Below are 16,388 nucleotides of genomic sequence, written 5' to 3'. Positions count from 1 at the left end.
TAGCGCAACATCATTATTCATGCCAATAAAGTTTATTAGATTTTATAAAGAGCTTTCAGTGAAGACCGGATAATGTTGTATTCAGTGACCATAAGTAATCAATAACCAATGCAGTCTATGCTCTGAAAATGACATTTTTATTACGAGTGTGATTTGTTCCAATAGCCATGCACAGATTATGAGATAATGGGCCCCTGGGCACAGATAGGCAAAAAGGCATTTCTACCTTTAGGAGCAAGACACAGACTTTGTGGTGGTTTGCTTTTTTTGTTGTTTTGCATGTCTTTGTAATCACTATGCATTTTTCTGTGTTTTGTAGTAATTTTGTGTCTCCTTGTAGTAGTTTGTGTCCCTTTTTGTCATCTTGTGTATCTTTGAAGACATTTTGTGTCTTTTTGTTGTTTTGTGTCTTTAGTTGTCATTTAGTGCCTGTCTGTGGGAAATTCTGTCTTTTGTTGTTTTGTGTCTATTTGTATTGTTATTTTGTGTCTCTTTGTGGTTCTGCCTATTTTTGTTATTATTTGGTGTCTATTTGCATCTCTCAGTGGCCTTTTGGGTCTCTCTATGGTCATTTTGAGCCTAAGTGTTAATGTGAGTGACATTTTTCAGGTTAAGGCCAGAGGGGGCCCTCTGAAACTTTGGATCCAACCTGTGCCCAGTAGGCCTGTTCTGTAATCCTTCAATACCTAGCTGCCTTGTCATGTGAAAAGTAGCTTCTATTTCTGTGATTTATCATTTATTATAGGCCATTCTCCAAAAACACAACAAAAAACGTATTTATTTATAATGTTTACGTTTTTTTCTTATTTACTTGTTGTTTACTCGCATGACAGCTCTTGGACAATCCTCCCTGTGTCTCTGTAAAGCTTACATCACAGAGAGCTCCTCTGTCCTGCCGCTGTCTGTTTAAGCACCTTGGAGAACTCCGCTCCTCAGCAGAGCGCACTGCGGAGTTTGAATCGGGATCGTGCGTAACTTACGTCAAATCCGCACGGAAGTCCTAAATGCTGCACTGGCTGGGCTGCCTTGTATGCACCCTTTGTTGTTGATATTGGCTGGCTGTTAACTGTTTCAGCTTTTTGCCTGCGACGCTTTAAAGAGCTACTTGATCCCCCGGTGATCGCTGCCAGGACAGCAGAGGCTTTATGGAGGCTGCGGGGCAGATGTAGAGTGATGCTTTATATTCATCCTTCGCTTGGTAAGATGACAACACCGTGTCTTACGTATTTCTTGCTCTTTTGCTACACTGAGCCTGTTTTTCTCAGCTGCACACGCAGTAAAGCACCTGTTAGCTGTGTTGTGCCATGATGTGTCGTAACGAGATGCTCATGTTGTTATTTTATCTCCATGCTGTAGATCGGGTTTCACTGGATTGGCCGAGGCGGATGCCATTCAATAGCTGCACTCTCCCAGCGTGCATGGGTATAAACAGCATGGCCATCGCACATTCCAGTGGGTCTAAATATATCTATTAAGGCCAGAGGAGGGGGAGGACTGGTGTAGGGGGGGGGCTCATCCTGGGACGTTTCACTGTGTGGTGAACTCACTTCAATTATCATCCGGAGATTGACAATCGGTTGTTGCACCCAAAGAGGAGAACTTGGCCCTATCCAAAACATGCCCTCGAGTTACAATGTGAGATCCAGGGCGCGGGAGAGAAACAGCGTCCTGAGCCGACCTGAGTTCATATCCCTGAACCAGCCCCTCCGCGGCGGCGCCGGAGGAGGCGGTGGCCCCTCTGACAGCCGAGGCAGCGCGAGGAGACCGTGTCAAATCAAGCACCAAACAAGCCAGCCGAGTGAGGAACCTACCGACAGTGGCAGCAAGGACAGGAGAGAGCCCAGCAAGATGCCAGAGGAGGACTGCATGCAGCTCAACCCTTCATTCAAGGGGATAGCGATGAACTCCCTCCTCGCCATTGACATCTGTCTGTCCAAGCGCATGGGGGTATGCGCCTACACGTCCTCCTCCTGGGGAGGCTGCCGCTCCATGGTCGCCCTGTTGGCGCTCACAGGGCACGGCATCACGTGGATCATTGGCACTATCGTGTGTCTCACGAGGAGTAACACTCTGGCTGGACAAGAGGTCCTGGTCAACCTGCTGCTGGGTAAATGCACATCACACTTAACACCAGTGGTGGGATGTAATTAAGTACATTTATTCAAGTACTATACTTAGATATAGTTATTATTATATCAAATTTGAGGTATTTGTACTTTACTTGAGTACTTTCTTTTCACGCCACTTTATGCTTTTACCCCACTACATTTCAGAGGGGATATTGTAATTTTAACTTTACTTCATTTATCTGACAGCTTAAGTTACTTAAGTTAAGGTTTTTGCATACAAACATGACAAGAGTTTACAAAATATGATGTTTTTTATCAATCAAATTACGGAACAGTTTATACAAATACAGTTGCAAGGATTACCTGAGTTAAAATTAATTACTTACAGTCTTGATTAACATTTAAGCTTATGTATGTGTGTGTATGTGTGTGTGTGTGATTTTGTGGTTTTGGGGGGTGTTATCCCCCTCTTTTTCAAATTTTAATTTATTTATTTCTATCATTGTCATTTTGGGGGAGTTTTTATTTTCATAATTTAAAATCTTTGGGATGTTTTTTATTTTAAAGTTTGAGGATTTGGGTGTGTGTGGTTTTTTTTTCTATTTTTTAAAATATTTTTGAGTTTTTTGTTTTCACCTCTTTTTGATCATTTAGAGTATTTTGGTGGGTTTTGTTTTTATTATTTTGAGAGGTTTGGGGTATTTCTGTTTTTTTATAATTTAGAGTTTGGGGTGGTTTTTCAAAGAAAATTCTAAAACTGAGTTTTTAGAATTTATTTTACATAATTTTTTGTGATACAGTATTGATTCTCAAAAACACTAATGATTTTTAATTATTCATTCATTTTTATTATCTTATTTGTTTACCTAAATAATCCTGCAAGCATCTTTATTTTACTTGTTTTACTGAGAAAGACAAAAGTTCATTCCTGCTATGATGTGTAATGCTATATACCATGAATTGAATCGTAATCCATGTATCATAATACACAAAATATCACCAGATTCTTGCCAATATACAACCTAACTATAAAGTATTAGCAAATGATTTAGTAACCATTATAAAGCCATTAGCTAAAACTTTACCTCATAAAGTAAGACTGATTAGAGTGTGGTACCAGATTGTGTTTTCAAACTTATACACTTTATGATACGAAATGGCCCATCTTAATCATTGTTTTGATCCACACAGTACATCCACACAAGTATTCTGCTGAATGTCCCTCAGCAATAGTAAAAAGCAGCAAATTCAGACTTTGCATGGAGTGAAAGACAGAATGCCAACATGTACCACTTTAGTTCAGTAAAGTGTATTTAAAAAGTTGAGTCATTATATTGCATTTTCTTCTTTAAAGGCGTACTTTACCTACAAAATGACCATTTGTAAATCAATTATTCATGCTGTGTTATCAAAAATTTGTAAAGGAAACTGTTTGGGAAAACTGTTTCTTGCATCCATCCACAGCACTTGACAATGTCACTTTTAGCTTCACTATTTTGTAGTTTAACAATACAGTACAATCTAATATAGCCATGCAAAAAGTACTGACTCAGAATAAAAAAAATATATGCAAAGGTAGTGTTTTTACACATTACACAATGGTTCATGATATTATGTTGGCCCTCTCCTTGCTGCTACGTAGTTTCTGATGAGATCAAACTATTCAGAATGAATTGAGGATCTGTATCAAGAGCACAGGTACACTCACATGCCCAGTCCAGACCCAAACACAGATTATTGACAAAAACACAGTACAAATCTCCTGGCTGTGGCTACATTGAGCTCTGATTGGAAGCAAGTAAATCTCTGGATTTAGGACACTGTTGTATTGTGTTTTGGACATTGTTCAGCCTCAAATGCTTGTTCATTATTCGTCGGCCCAGGATAATTTCTGGTCTATTGAGGTCTGTTAGGAGAAAATCTATGTACATGCTGAACAGTGGGTGGGAAATTAATATTTAATGCTGAGTGAAATTGTGTTTTGTTTTCACCTAACGGGAAAATAATCAGTCAAGACTGGCCTGTCAGGTTTGGTTTAATTCAGCCCACTGCCACCAGCGTATGAACTGTGCAGTGCAAAATTATTTCCCATATAGTGTTTTGAAATAACTGGGACTGTGTGCAGGACTACTGAGCATTTTAGACTCACAAAGCTGACCTTGACTGCACAGATGTTCCCATCCTTATCAGCTGCGGTGTAGCTCTGCTTCAGTGTTTTCTGGTTTCTTGTTCTGTGTGTGTGTCTCCATTGAGGCAGAGTGGTGTCCTCAAAATGCCCAACTTCCTGTACTGTACTGAGGCCTGCATGGGTGGTGACAGGAACAAAGAGACATGATGAGGCCATGCTCACACAGCTGTTGTCTTTAATTAATTTTTCATCATGCTCGGCAGAACAGATAGCTCAGTATTTAGCATTATATTTCAAGGGGCTTACCTGTGCACAACTCTTGACCTTGTTAGGCAAATAACTTGGTAATACACAATCATTTAAGGGGCTATGATAAATATTTTTTATTTTAAAGATGGATCAAATGACATGTATTGAAAGGAGTCACTCATAGTGACAAAACCACAGAGAATTTACAACCGAATCTCCAGCTCTTTGGAGATTTATAGTGGCATTTATATAGTTTTAGTGGTGCAGCAGTCCACAATTTAACTGTTGTTCATTCTCCACATTCTGATCAGTATAGTTTTTGGTCATACCTGGCAACTGTTCAGCAAAAAAAGCTCTAAAACCTAACATATGCTACGTGCACAGCATCAACTGGCATAAAGGTAGCGACTAGTTGGGGAACATAGTGGAGCATTTAGTAGCTAAGGTGGTAGATATGGTTGGGGGAGACAAAAAAAAAGCTTTAAGGAGAGTAAAAAACATGACTCAAATACTAATGTTTCTTCTTAACTGCTGGATGTGTAAATCAGACATCAAAATCTATTTTTTGGTCCCCAAAGGACAATTGTGATCCATTACTGTGGCTCTGATGTAAAGCTTAGAGAATTATAAGAAAGTAGAAACCAGAAGTAAAGAAGTATGAAAGTATGTAAAAAATATTGAAATATGCGCATTATGCCATGTACTGGTATACTACTGGTAACTGGTATTTAAAGTTTTAGAAATATAAAATAGAGTAATATGCTACAATGCTGCCTTTTATTTATATGTATAAACTTTTAATAAGAAATATATACTGTATATGCATCATTTGTTCGATATACACTGAAGGGTAGGGAAGAGAATATCGCATCAGTTGAATTATTCCATCAATTATTTTACAGTTGACAGTGTTTTACAGAAGTTTGCCATGTCTTATGAAAGGTAATGATATGTCAGTGCTGTGTTTCCACTGCAGCCACCTGACCAAAAGATCAGTTATTGTAGGTTTTAATGCTTTAAGGAGGTATTTTCAAACGCACAACCTTAATATTGCTATAGAAGCAAGACAGGTGGCTGTATCTTAATTTTGGGTAGGGGATGTCTATTTGGGATTAAAAGATGGAAAATCACTGGTCCTGACGAGGAAATTTTAAATATCTTGAATCATCAACATTGATATGAACACTTTTGTAAAAGTACATTAAAAAGTAGTAGTAGGAATAGTAGCCTTTAGAAAAGGTCTGTGCATTGGCGGATTATGAGACAATGGGTCCCGGGGCAAAGTTATACAAAAGACCCCACCACCTCTACATAGGAGCAAGAACTACAGACTTGATGATGTGATGGTTTTTCCTTTTTTTGTTTGTTTGAGTCTCTTTGTAGTCTTTTTGTACCTCTTTGTAGTTATTTTGTGTCTCATTGCAGTTCTTTAGCATTTTCTAATGGTCATTTGTTAATGTTGTCTTTGTTGATATGCGTCACTTCAAATGGCATTTTGCAGGTGAAGGCCAGGGGAACCTGACACTTTGGGCCCTTGGGCCTGTGCCTGCTAAGCCTGTTCAGTAATGGGTCTATGTCGGGCCCTGGTATGTATGTATATTTATATATTAGTCAGTCAGAGTCTGTTACAGACTTGGCCCAGCTGAAATAAGAAAGACAGGGGAAACAGTGCATGACAGTTGTTCTAGCGCTCCCTCTTCTTAGCATGCTAGAGTGAGAAACAATGTGCATTGTGGGATTCCCTCATAATGCATGTTTATCCGTGAGCAATTACCTGCCCACACCTGTTGCACCTCTCTGAGGTGCCGTTTCTATTTTCAACAAAGCAGTCTCCTCTTAAACTAGAAATCAAACTTTAGGATCTGACTCACTGATGGAGAGTGCTCAAAACCAGATCAATAACTCTCTGCTGAGTGACTTCAGATATGTCATTACACTGTGCTGACTGTGTTTGTGTTGTGTGTCCTGACGCTGTTTCACAGCCTGGAACACTGAAAAACTCTTTACGTTGACAGCAGACACTGCAGAGCACAATTTATGGCAGGGACAAAGAGGTCACAAAATCTGTGAGCAGGTTTTTTTTTCAGATAACACGACTGGGATTTTTCAGAAAAAAAAACAGGCAAAATGAAAAATTGAGTTTTGCACCTTTATCCCCTCAGTCCAACTGAGACAAAGTGAATCATCACTGTTGCTTTAGTCCGCTGAAGGGCACCGCAAACAGACTTGTCCTCACTACTGATAATATGATGCCTCACTGCTTGGCTCACCTTCTGCTTCCACCCTGTACGTTTCAGATGTGGACTGCCAGAGGGCACCACGGGGCCCTGCAGCAAACTCCTCACTCACATCTCAACACTTCCATTGTCTGCTTAGCTCATATCCTGCACAGTTTAAAGTAGTTTTAACTTTTTTTCTTCCTCCCCCACCTCTCCTCTGTCCCTTCATCTCTTCCTTTGGCATTTAGATTCTTCCTCCACCTGGCGGGCCTGCCCGTAAGAAACTGGAGTGGAAGTTTAAAATAATGTCTGCGTTAGGACAGGGAGTGGGCGACTGGAATGAGAAGTAGGGCAGCATAACCAATATGTCAGACAACTGACAGTTATTTAGCGCGTGTCTGGTTGAGTGTGTGTGAAGATGGTAGAGTTAAACAAAGGTGAAAGATGGCGATGGTAGGGATATTTTTGGGAGTGTTATGGAGCTATAAAAGGCATCTGCAAATGTCTGGCATGTGGACTCAAAGCCAATGCTTCTCAGTATTGTAAGCATTATTGGTTATTCTTGGTCACTGTTTACATGTGTGCTGTAGTTGTTTTCTGCTTTATTTAAACACTCTGCATAACATATAAAGTCCAGATAAGACACACTGTCCACTGAGCCAGTGCTCTTATGACCACTCTTAGATGTTGTTTATCTGTATAGTACTCTGATCCTCATTCCTTGGTCCAGTATTCTTGACAGATTTACCAGCTCTGGGAGGCTGTACTCAGGGTTGGCATGAAGTACAAGCTGTGTGAACAAACTTTTTAACAGTTGTATGGAATGTTCCCTCAGATCCTTAAAAAATCTTAAAAGGCATTCAATTCAATAATCTAAAAGAAAGGGCCTTAATTGGTTTAAAAATGCCTTAAATCATTTTTTTCAAGACTTAGAAATGCTCAGACATTGGAAGTAGGATTTTATGAATGGCTTTTTTTATGACATGGCATTGTAAAATCTCAAAATAATTGGTAACATCTACTTTAAAAACAAACCAAAAAATACAGAATCCCTCTTTATGATGGGAATTGGGAAGCAGAGGAATAATCCCATACACAGAGTGATGCAAAAAAAAAAGTGATAAACATCACCAATAAATGCAAAATATTTCCCTATTCTTGTCAAGATCTATCGTTTTTCACTGAATGTAACAATAATGAATGTTTGACAAAATTGTTCTTGGTTCATTTAATTTGCCTTAAGCTGCAGAAACCCTGGTTGTATCAATGTGTTTGCATGTAAAGACAAGACACTCTGGTTCTTTACTGCTTCTCAGGTTGAAGACTGAATTGCACCTATAAATGAAAATTCAATGTACTCATTGTACAGTTCAAACTAACACGGCAGATAGCCAATTATAATGAGGTGGCAACTGGCGTGGCCAATCAGAATTAATTTTACTCTGCTCATGCTACCCCAGGCTGCTGGGGTAGCATGAGCAGAGTACCCATGCTACTAAAGTTGGGTATTTTAACATGGGGGTCTATGGGGATTTATACTGTTTTGGAGCCAGCCTCAAATGGCCATTTGATGAATTGCAGTTTTTAGCACTTCCACACTGGCTTCATTTTTCATCCTTGGACATTGCTGCTTGGCATTTAGTTCTGAACAATTTAAAATGCTGAGTTGGTGATGGGGATAACAAAGTTATTACATTTCATCCAGGGGGCCACGTGAATGTCTGTACCAAATGTCACAGCAATTTAGTTGTTGAAAAATATTACCCCAAAACACAAATGTGAATCTCATGGTGGTGCTACAGAGCAAGTCAACTTCTTTTAAGTAAAGAATATTCATTTTTGTAGCATGTTGTAGCATGTGAAGGGCATTTTTTTTTTAACTTGTTTTTTTGTTTCTCAACAGCCCTCATTCTTGACGTCATGACCGTGGCAGGAGTCCAAAGACTGGTGAAGCGCAGGGGCCCCTGGGAGATGACACCAGGCTTCATGGACTGTGTTGCCATGGATATTTACTCCTTCCCCGCTGCTCATGCCAGCCGGGCCGCCATGGTCTCCAAGTTTCTGCTGTCGCACCTGGTCCTGGCTGTGCCGCTGCGCATCCTGTTGGTCCTGTGGGCCCTCCTGGTGGGCATGTCCCGGGTGCTGCTGGGGAAACACCACCTAACTGATATGGTGTGTGGCTTTGCGCTGGGCATGCTCCACTTTAGCTTGATGGAGACGGTGTGGCTCTCATCGAGCACCTGTCAGACTCTTATTTCCATCAGCACGCTCAGCTGGAGCCCCTTTTTCTGAGTTTTTGATATGAAGGTAGGCTAGCAAGGTTTATTAATACACTATTCCTGCAGTGTCAAGGACTTACGGTCTTATGAAGTTATTTTTGCAAGGGTCCGAAGTTCTTATGTAAGCAGGGAATCATTCATATTTGGAATCAGGTGTTGGCTTGCATGTTAGGCCCAAGACCGGCAGGTCACAACACATTACAAGACCTTCATAATGCTTCACAAATCCTAGCATCTTCAGTCAAACTGACTAAAACACACCTCTGCTGCTCCTTCATTTCAGTTAAGTACTAATAATAATGTGAAAATTATGACAATTGCAAACTGAAAATGTATGTGCCAGATTTCTGAAGGTGTTTCTTTCAAAACATCATCCTTAACTGAAACTCTTTTCAACAAATTCCCTCTTGAGACTGTATATCACTTCCTCTTTGCCAACTTACCTCCTTTTGCTTCCTCTCTTCCTGCTACCTCTTCCTCTTTTTTTCTTTTTTTTTGGGGACATTAAAACACTTCTACCACGTTGAGCACTGAATAGAGTTTGGTGTAAGGCTGTATTATTGGGTGTAACACTAAAATGTATAAAGTATTTGTGATTTGGATATTCCACATTGCTCCTCATTGGCATGACTATTATGTTTGTATATTTCGGATGGGATTCTGTTCTGCTTACTGAATTCTTAATATGAGCTTATGTTGATGCCACTAATTTTAGCTGCTTGTGTAAAACAAATGTCATGCGCAGAATTTAATATTTTTCTTTCAACATGCCATGTATGATTTAATAAGTTCTTTTTTAAAATCTTTTATAGCAGATGCTTCTCTTCAGCTCCTTCAGCCTAACAGATGCTTATGGTTCGTCAGCAATGCTGATTCGGTGCCCCAAAAAACAAGTCAAGTTTTGGATAAGTTATACCTTTTTTTGGAATGTGTTTCTTATGGAATTTTGAATGAAACCTGCTGTTTTTTTGTAGCAATTTTTTGTGGTTTGGTGTGTAAATACAGTTTTGTGTACATGAGTTTGTTTTATTCTGTACAGGGACCTGTATGTCATGTTTTCACTCTGTTTTTGTTTTTGTTTTTTTCCATCTCAATAAAGGAGGTGGGCTGTCGGTAAAACATGTATGCCTTTGTGTTTTCTTATTTGTATTATTTGGATATTTAGGTGTGGATATAAAGATGCAAATAACTGTCAAAATGTAAGGTTTTATATTCATTAATATTCCTTTTTTTTCATCTGCAAGACCATCTACAATACAAGGTTTTTCAAAAATTTTAATTGCAATTTGAATGACACTCAATAACCAGTTATTCATCCTATAAGGCGACTTTTTGGCAAAAAATGTTTTGATAGCTTTAGAAATCACATGGACTATAAAGCCTCACATGGTTCACAACCTGGTCAGCAAAAGAATACAGAAGTGTGTAACGCAAAGTGATGACACAGCTCTGATTTTGTCATTACACTCTTTCTGTGGTAAACTACAGGGCGGAGGTGATATACACGCGTTCTATTATTGCACAGAAAAAGAATAAACTTTACATGAAGTACCATTATATACTGAGATCAAACTAAAATAGAACTGTGAAGTTCCTCTATTTCATCTCAATGCAACTGCACGGTCATAAGAGCACTCTGCAGTATGCAAAGTAGGGTTCACTTGACTTTAAGTATGAGTGGTTTCAACAACAGATAGTGTTTCAGTCTTTGTTTAACCCTTTCAAACCTGGACTGACATCACTTATCTTGTGCTGCATTCAGACTCCTTTTACAGGTATTTAGACCTTTGATCCCTGAGCATATTGGTTTGATTTCTTCTTGAAAAAATTATAAAAGACAATGAGCAACTGGACATGAAGTGTCCTGCAAATTGCAAGACTTTAGATTTTTGTATTTTTATTTTTTTAAATAATAAAGCAAGTGAAAAAAGGCCAGAAAATTACATTTATAATAATCATATGTACATATTTAAAAATTATGTTTCAGAATTATAATTACCTTTAACAACTTTTTTGAGGGGTCCTTTCATGTTTGTTTTGTTGTTCTTTTTACTTTTTACTTTTCTTGATTTTCTTTCCTTTTCTTTCTTTTCTGATAATTTGGTAATTTTTTTTAAAAACAATTGTTACTAGTTGCTAATTGTTACTCTTGCTAATTTTTTTTTTTCTTATTTTGCTCATTGTCCTTATGCTCTTACAAGAAATCAAGCCAGTTTGCTCAGGGTTTAAAATGTTAATGGTCACCTATTTACCGCTTTCATACAATTTTAGATCAAATATTTTACTTGACAGAGAGAGCAAACATTAATCTACTGATGCCACAATATTTTTGACACATTTGTGTGTCTTCACCTTTGACACCAGTTTCCTGTCACACTACTCTTACCACAGAACAATCTTACAGGAAATGACACCAATGCAATGGTGTGTGCTCTGAAACTGTTTAAATAGCAGGAACTGAAACTGTTTTTAAAATATTTCCAGGCAGAAAGAATCGGAGGGCAGAGTTTCAGCACTCAGAGATTATTATGTGTCACCTGTTTGTGTTTGTGTGTGGTTCCAAAAAAAAGATGTCAAACATTTAATGCACATTTAGAGCACATGTTGTGTCATTAAAAAAAAAAAAAGTTTTGATTGAGCTGTGTAGATTAGCAGAGACAGAAATGATGAAGACTGCAGACACTTAATAAGCTTTTATGGGCTCAAAGTTTGAAAAAGTGTGGGTCAGAATGGATTTTGTCCTCCTTAAGATCAAACTGTAAATTTGTTACTCTGACATGAAGTACTGCTGCTGCAAACACAGACTGTATTTTGAAATTTGGGTTGAGATAAAGTTCAACTACAGAATTATCAATCCCAGCATCTGAAAAAACTTTAACATAAACACATTTAACCCTTTGAAACCTGAGCAAATTGGCTGGACTTCCTCCAAAAACATGGACAGAAGGCAATGACCAACTTAAGAAAAAAATAACCAGAAAAAAGCAAGGAATTAATTAAAAAATAAATAAAAGAAAAGAAAAACTACCTGATTTTTTTTAAGTAAAAGTTTTTTTAATTGGTCAATTTAAATAATAATATAAATTATTATTTTTTATTTATCATAATAATTATAATAATGTATATATTTTTTCTGTAACTTAACTTTAAACATATAATTGTGATTGTTGTAAATATAGTTTTCTTAATATTTGCAAGACATTTCATGAGAAGTTCCTGGTTGCCTTTTTTTTTACCATGTTTTTGAAAGAAATCAAATCAATTTGCTCACATTTCAAAGGTTTAAATCAAGTCACCTGAATGCAGCTCAAGAAAACTGGTATAGCTTCTATAGGATTATTTGCTCCCTAAGAAATCATGAGCAACATAGCCAAATTAGAGAGCTCTACCCAGGTTACAGGTTTGTGTGATTTTGCACCAAATTAAGGCCCCTACAATGCTGCATAACATCAACCCAAAATATCCCTGTGAGTCAGTGCTGATAGTACTTGCAGGCCTGTTTCTGCAGGGTTCACATGCACTGACTCAACAGACGACACACTTTCTACTGTTGTGTCTTTATGTTCTGTTTGTTTCATGCTTGGAGGAAACATTAGACAACACAACTCTCCAGGTGCCACTGACCTCTATGTGTCATGTAGGTATGTAGCTCTGAGCATGTTGCAATGTCAATCAGGTATTCTTCTGGTGATTGTCAGTGACATTTGCATTTCCTCATTTTCTTAGGTATTTTAAAAATGTTCCTTTGTTAGGATAAAAAACTACTCTCTATTAGATCACCCTTCAAAGCATTGCACGCTGTGTCTTATCTGCAAGATAGCTGCTTTAAAGAAGTTCGGTCCTAATTACTAGAGTGAATTATGTTTTTAGTGGCATGCTGTAAACACATTTTATTGGCCTACTGTTAACTGTTGGAGAAACATTTATGCTAATTTTATTTCTTTATTTCCCCCTTTTTTAACAACATCATTCATGTTAATTCATCATTTTTTTCCACTTAGATACTAATTTATTGACCTTCAAGGAAATTTGGCTGCAGCAATACAAAGGCAGTAATAGATACAGATAAGTGCAAAAGTAACTGAAATAAATAACAAAAGCTACATAAACTAAGATGAAAATATAAAATAAAAACTATACAAGAGCGTTTTAGACAAAAATGACAGTGGGGTGATAGTTGCAGCTCTAGTTCAAATATACAGTATGCAAATGCCACTTTTCTACTTTTTAAATGTTTTTGCTGAGCAACACCAATGTTACTCTTTTTGTGTAAAAAAGAAAAAAAAACATGCAGTAGTTGGTGCATAACAGAGATATTTGAAGCTTTTTGAAAGGCTGAAGAGTAAGACAAGTGCTCCCTCTAGAGGATTCTAGAGGAACAGGGCGATTCAAAGTGCTTTAAAGAGCAATAAAATATAAAAACATGATAAAAGACACAGATCTACAGTAAAAGAGATAAGAGAGTCTAAGCAAGATAACAATCAGTCACTGAATTAATCACTGAATCACTCAATCAAGCCATTAATCCATTTATTTGTCACAATTAATCATTTAATATACAGTTCCTGTGAAATGTAATCCCCTCAGATCCTTCAGTTTGTGTATTAATGAGTGTAAGTGTATTCCAGATGTTCCTCAACCCAATAACGTTTTCCAGCTCTCTAGCTGAGGGATCCTGAGGCGCTCCCAGGCCAGATGAGATATATTATCTCTCTAGTGTGTTCTGGGTTTACTCCGAGGCCTAACACCTGTTGGACATGCCAGGAAAAACCTCTGATGGGAGGCACCGAGGAGTCTAACCGAACCACCTCAACTGGCCCATTTTGACATGAAGGAGGAGCAGCTTTACTGCGAGCTCCCTCCAGATGTCTGAGGTTTTCACCCAATCTCTAAGGCGAAGCCCAGACACATGAAGAAGTATCAGTTTATTTGGACCCCCATTAGCTTATACTGTAACATTAGCTATTGATCCTGGGGTCCAACACAGATATAACACAATACATTAACAAACACAATTATCAACATTATATACATTCTGAAACCCCTTTATTTTTCAAATCTCCACCCTCAAACTAAAACAGCATCAATTTAACGACAAAACAGCGACAAAAACAATGAAACAATAAAAGAAAAGTAGAGAAGTCAGTAGGCAGGATGATTCATCTACTGTTTTCCTGTTAATAATATTATACATATTAATAATCATGCACTTATTTATTTATTTACTTATTGTTAATTATTACTATGAAAATTACTTATTACTATATGTGAACATCTATAGAGATATATATTGATATATTACTATATTTCTATATATCCATAAATTAAAGTATTCCGTTATAGCTCTCTTGAAAGCAGCTCTGGTATTTCTTGTCACAGTATGGTTTGGCAGAGAGTTCCATCCCATAATAGCTCTGTATATTACTATTGATTTGAGTAGATCTGTTGTTGGTCTAGCCGGTGAAAGGTATCCTGAACTGGCTTGTCCCGTCAAATGGTTATGATGCCCTCTTATGTACACTGCTTGATCAAAAAAGTCCTGTGGTCGCTTATCATTTATTACATTACAAACTCATTGCAGCTGCTTGTATGTGTCATCTCATTTTTTCAGTCACTTCTCAAAGCTAATGACCATAGGTGAGGGTCTGAATATAGATTAATTTGTAAATCAAGGGATTTGGATGCCCCCTTTCCCCACAATGATCTAGAACAGCCTCTGCATTACTGATAACATCGCGTCAAAATGCCTGTCCATCTCTCGCTCTGTTTGACCCTCACTCAGGAACAAGACCCAGGGATACTTGAGCTCCTTTACTTGGGGCAGTGATTCACTCCAAACCCCGGGTTTTTATTCCAACACAGATCCATGGCCTCAGACATACTGACTCTATTCCAAACCGCTTTACTCTCTGCTGCAAACCACCGCAGTGCCTTCTGGAGGCCACTTTCTGATCTAGCCAACTGAACCACATTATCTTCAAAAAGCATGCAATTCTGAGGCCACCAAACCAGCAGTGCCCTGTCATCCTGCTCATGAATATCACAAAGAGTCAGTAAAAAGGGACAATCCCGGCAGAGGCCAGCACATTTTCTCTGAGCTCATGTAAACACCAAATTCCAGTTATAATCATAACTAGGTAAGCCTCATAAACAGCTTATTCATGTCTATGTAATTCTCCTGGCTCTGAAGTTTGACAGTCAATTTAGAAAAATAATAAAAGCATCTTGGACCACAAATTGAACTTTGTGCAGAACAAAATGAACCTTTTTTAAAAAGAAGATACAATGTGGCAACAAACCAGTGAGTATCATGGTCAGAGATTTCATCCTGAATGGATGAATGAGAGACAAATTACACTGCTCTTTGGATAAACAGGATATATAAATGAAGTTCAAAAGGCATACCCATCCAAAAATAGAGTGAAAGAAAAGTGGATGTACTTCTTTGTTTTTGTGCAAGCAAAAGAAAAATATAGGCGGAGTATTGCAAAAGTCAATAACAAAACAAAAAAAACAAACAAAAAAAACAAATTACAAATTTGTAGAATATAATGAGAGAGCTGAACAGTATGTGCATAAGGTGAAAAAATAGCCTCTTGACCAAATCAGGGGATGTGCGACAGTTCACAATATAGACATTATGTTTTGTTTTATTTTATGGTTTTATTGCTTTTATTACTGTTGTTTTTGGCCTCTTTATTTTTTTTAACAGTTTAGATTGAAATTTTGTGTCCAGCATCTTGCATTGTTTGTCCTCTTGTTTTAATTTGATCTTAATTCAATACCCTAGTTTGTCTTATGTTCAATAAGACTGCCTGGCTTTCTGTTGTCATATTATCCTGTTTCAGAATCAGAATTAGAATCAGAAAAAGATTTATTGCCAGGTATAGTTAACACAATACGAGGAATTTGTTCCGGTGGGTTGGTGCAACATAAATATAGAAAAAAAGAAAACAGATAAAATAGAAGATACAAATATAAAATATAAAAAGTACGAGTCTAGCAGTGCAAAACAAAACAAGTAACACAAGTAACAGTGTAACAGTGCAAGAAACAGAACCATGGAATTAAAGTGTTATATACAAGAATGGTTGGAGTGCAAGATATATATTGATATTTACATTGAAATTCACATTTATACAGGTTTGAGTGCAACTTTATGGTGTGGATGTGCCGCATGACCAGCAGCAGTGCCGGTGATGTGCATTAATGAACACCACTGTTTAATGATTAATGAACACGTCAACACTGTTTCTGCTTTTGCTTTTTGCTTTACTCAAAGCACTTTGTAAACTCTGCTACAAACGTTGCTACATAAATTGTCATTATTATTATTATTATAATTATTATTATTATTATTATTATTATTATTATTATTAGCAATTAGGCCAACAGGGATTATAGACCAAGATGAACATTAATGTAACACATTCAACCTTTGATC

General features: G+C 37.6%; 1 protein-coding gene across 1 annotated transcript; it reads left to right on the top strand.

Annotated features, from left to right (window-relative positions):
* The first annotated feature begins 1,022 nt into the window (after positions 1 to 1,022).
* On the top strand, positions 1,023 to 9,971 carry LOC121959789 (inactive phospholipid phosphatase 7). Its single transcript, XM_042509278.1, has 3 exons — positions 1,023 to 1,198; positions 1,357 to 2,107; positions 8,569 to 9,971. Exons 2-3 carry the CDS (start codon positions 1,618 to 1,620, stop codon positions 8,955 to 8,957), a joined length of 879 nt encoding a protein of 292 aa, XP_042365212.1. The 5' UTR covers positions 1,023 to 1,198; positions 1,357 to 1,617; the 3' UTR covers positions 8,958 to 9,971.
* Positions 9,972 to 16,388: the final 6,417 nt, after the last annotated feature.

This window comes from Plectropomus leopardus, chromosome 20, assembly GCF_008729295.1.
Source record: "Plectropomus leopardus isolate mb chromosome 20, YSFRI_Pleo_2.0, whole genome shotgun sequence".
NCBI classification, from domain to species: Eukaryota; Metazoa; Chordata; class Actinopteri; order Perciformes; family Serranidae; genus Plectropomus; species Plectropomus leopardus.
This window is presented reverse-complemented; position numbering and strand designations above follow the sequence as displayed.

Bases quoted from the DNA above. Each gene is read 5' to 3' on its own strand.
- LOC121959789 (XM_042509278.1), top strand. From the start codon at position 1,618: ATGCCCTCGAGTTACAATGTGAGATCCAGGGCGCGGGAGAGAAACAGC. The intron at 2,108-8,568 runs GTAAATGCACAT...GTTTCTCAACAG, and splicing joins CCTGGTCAACCTGCTGCTGG to CCCTCATTCTTGACGTCATG.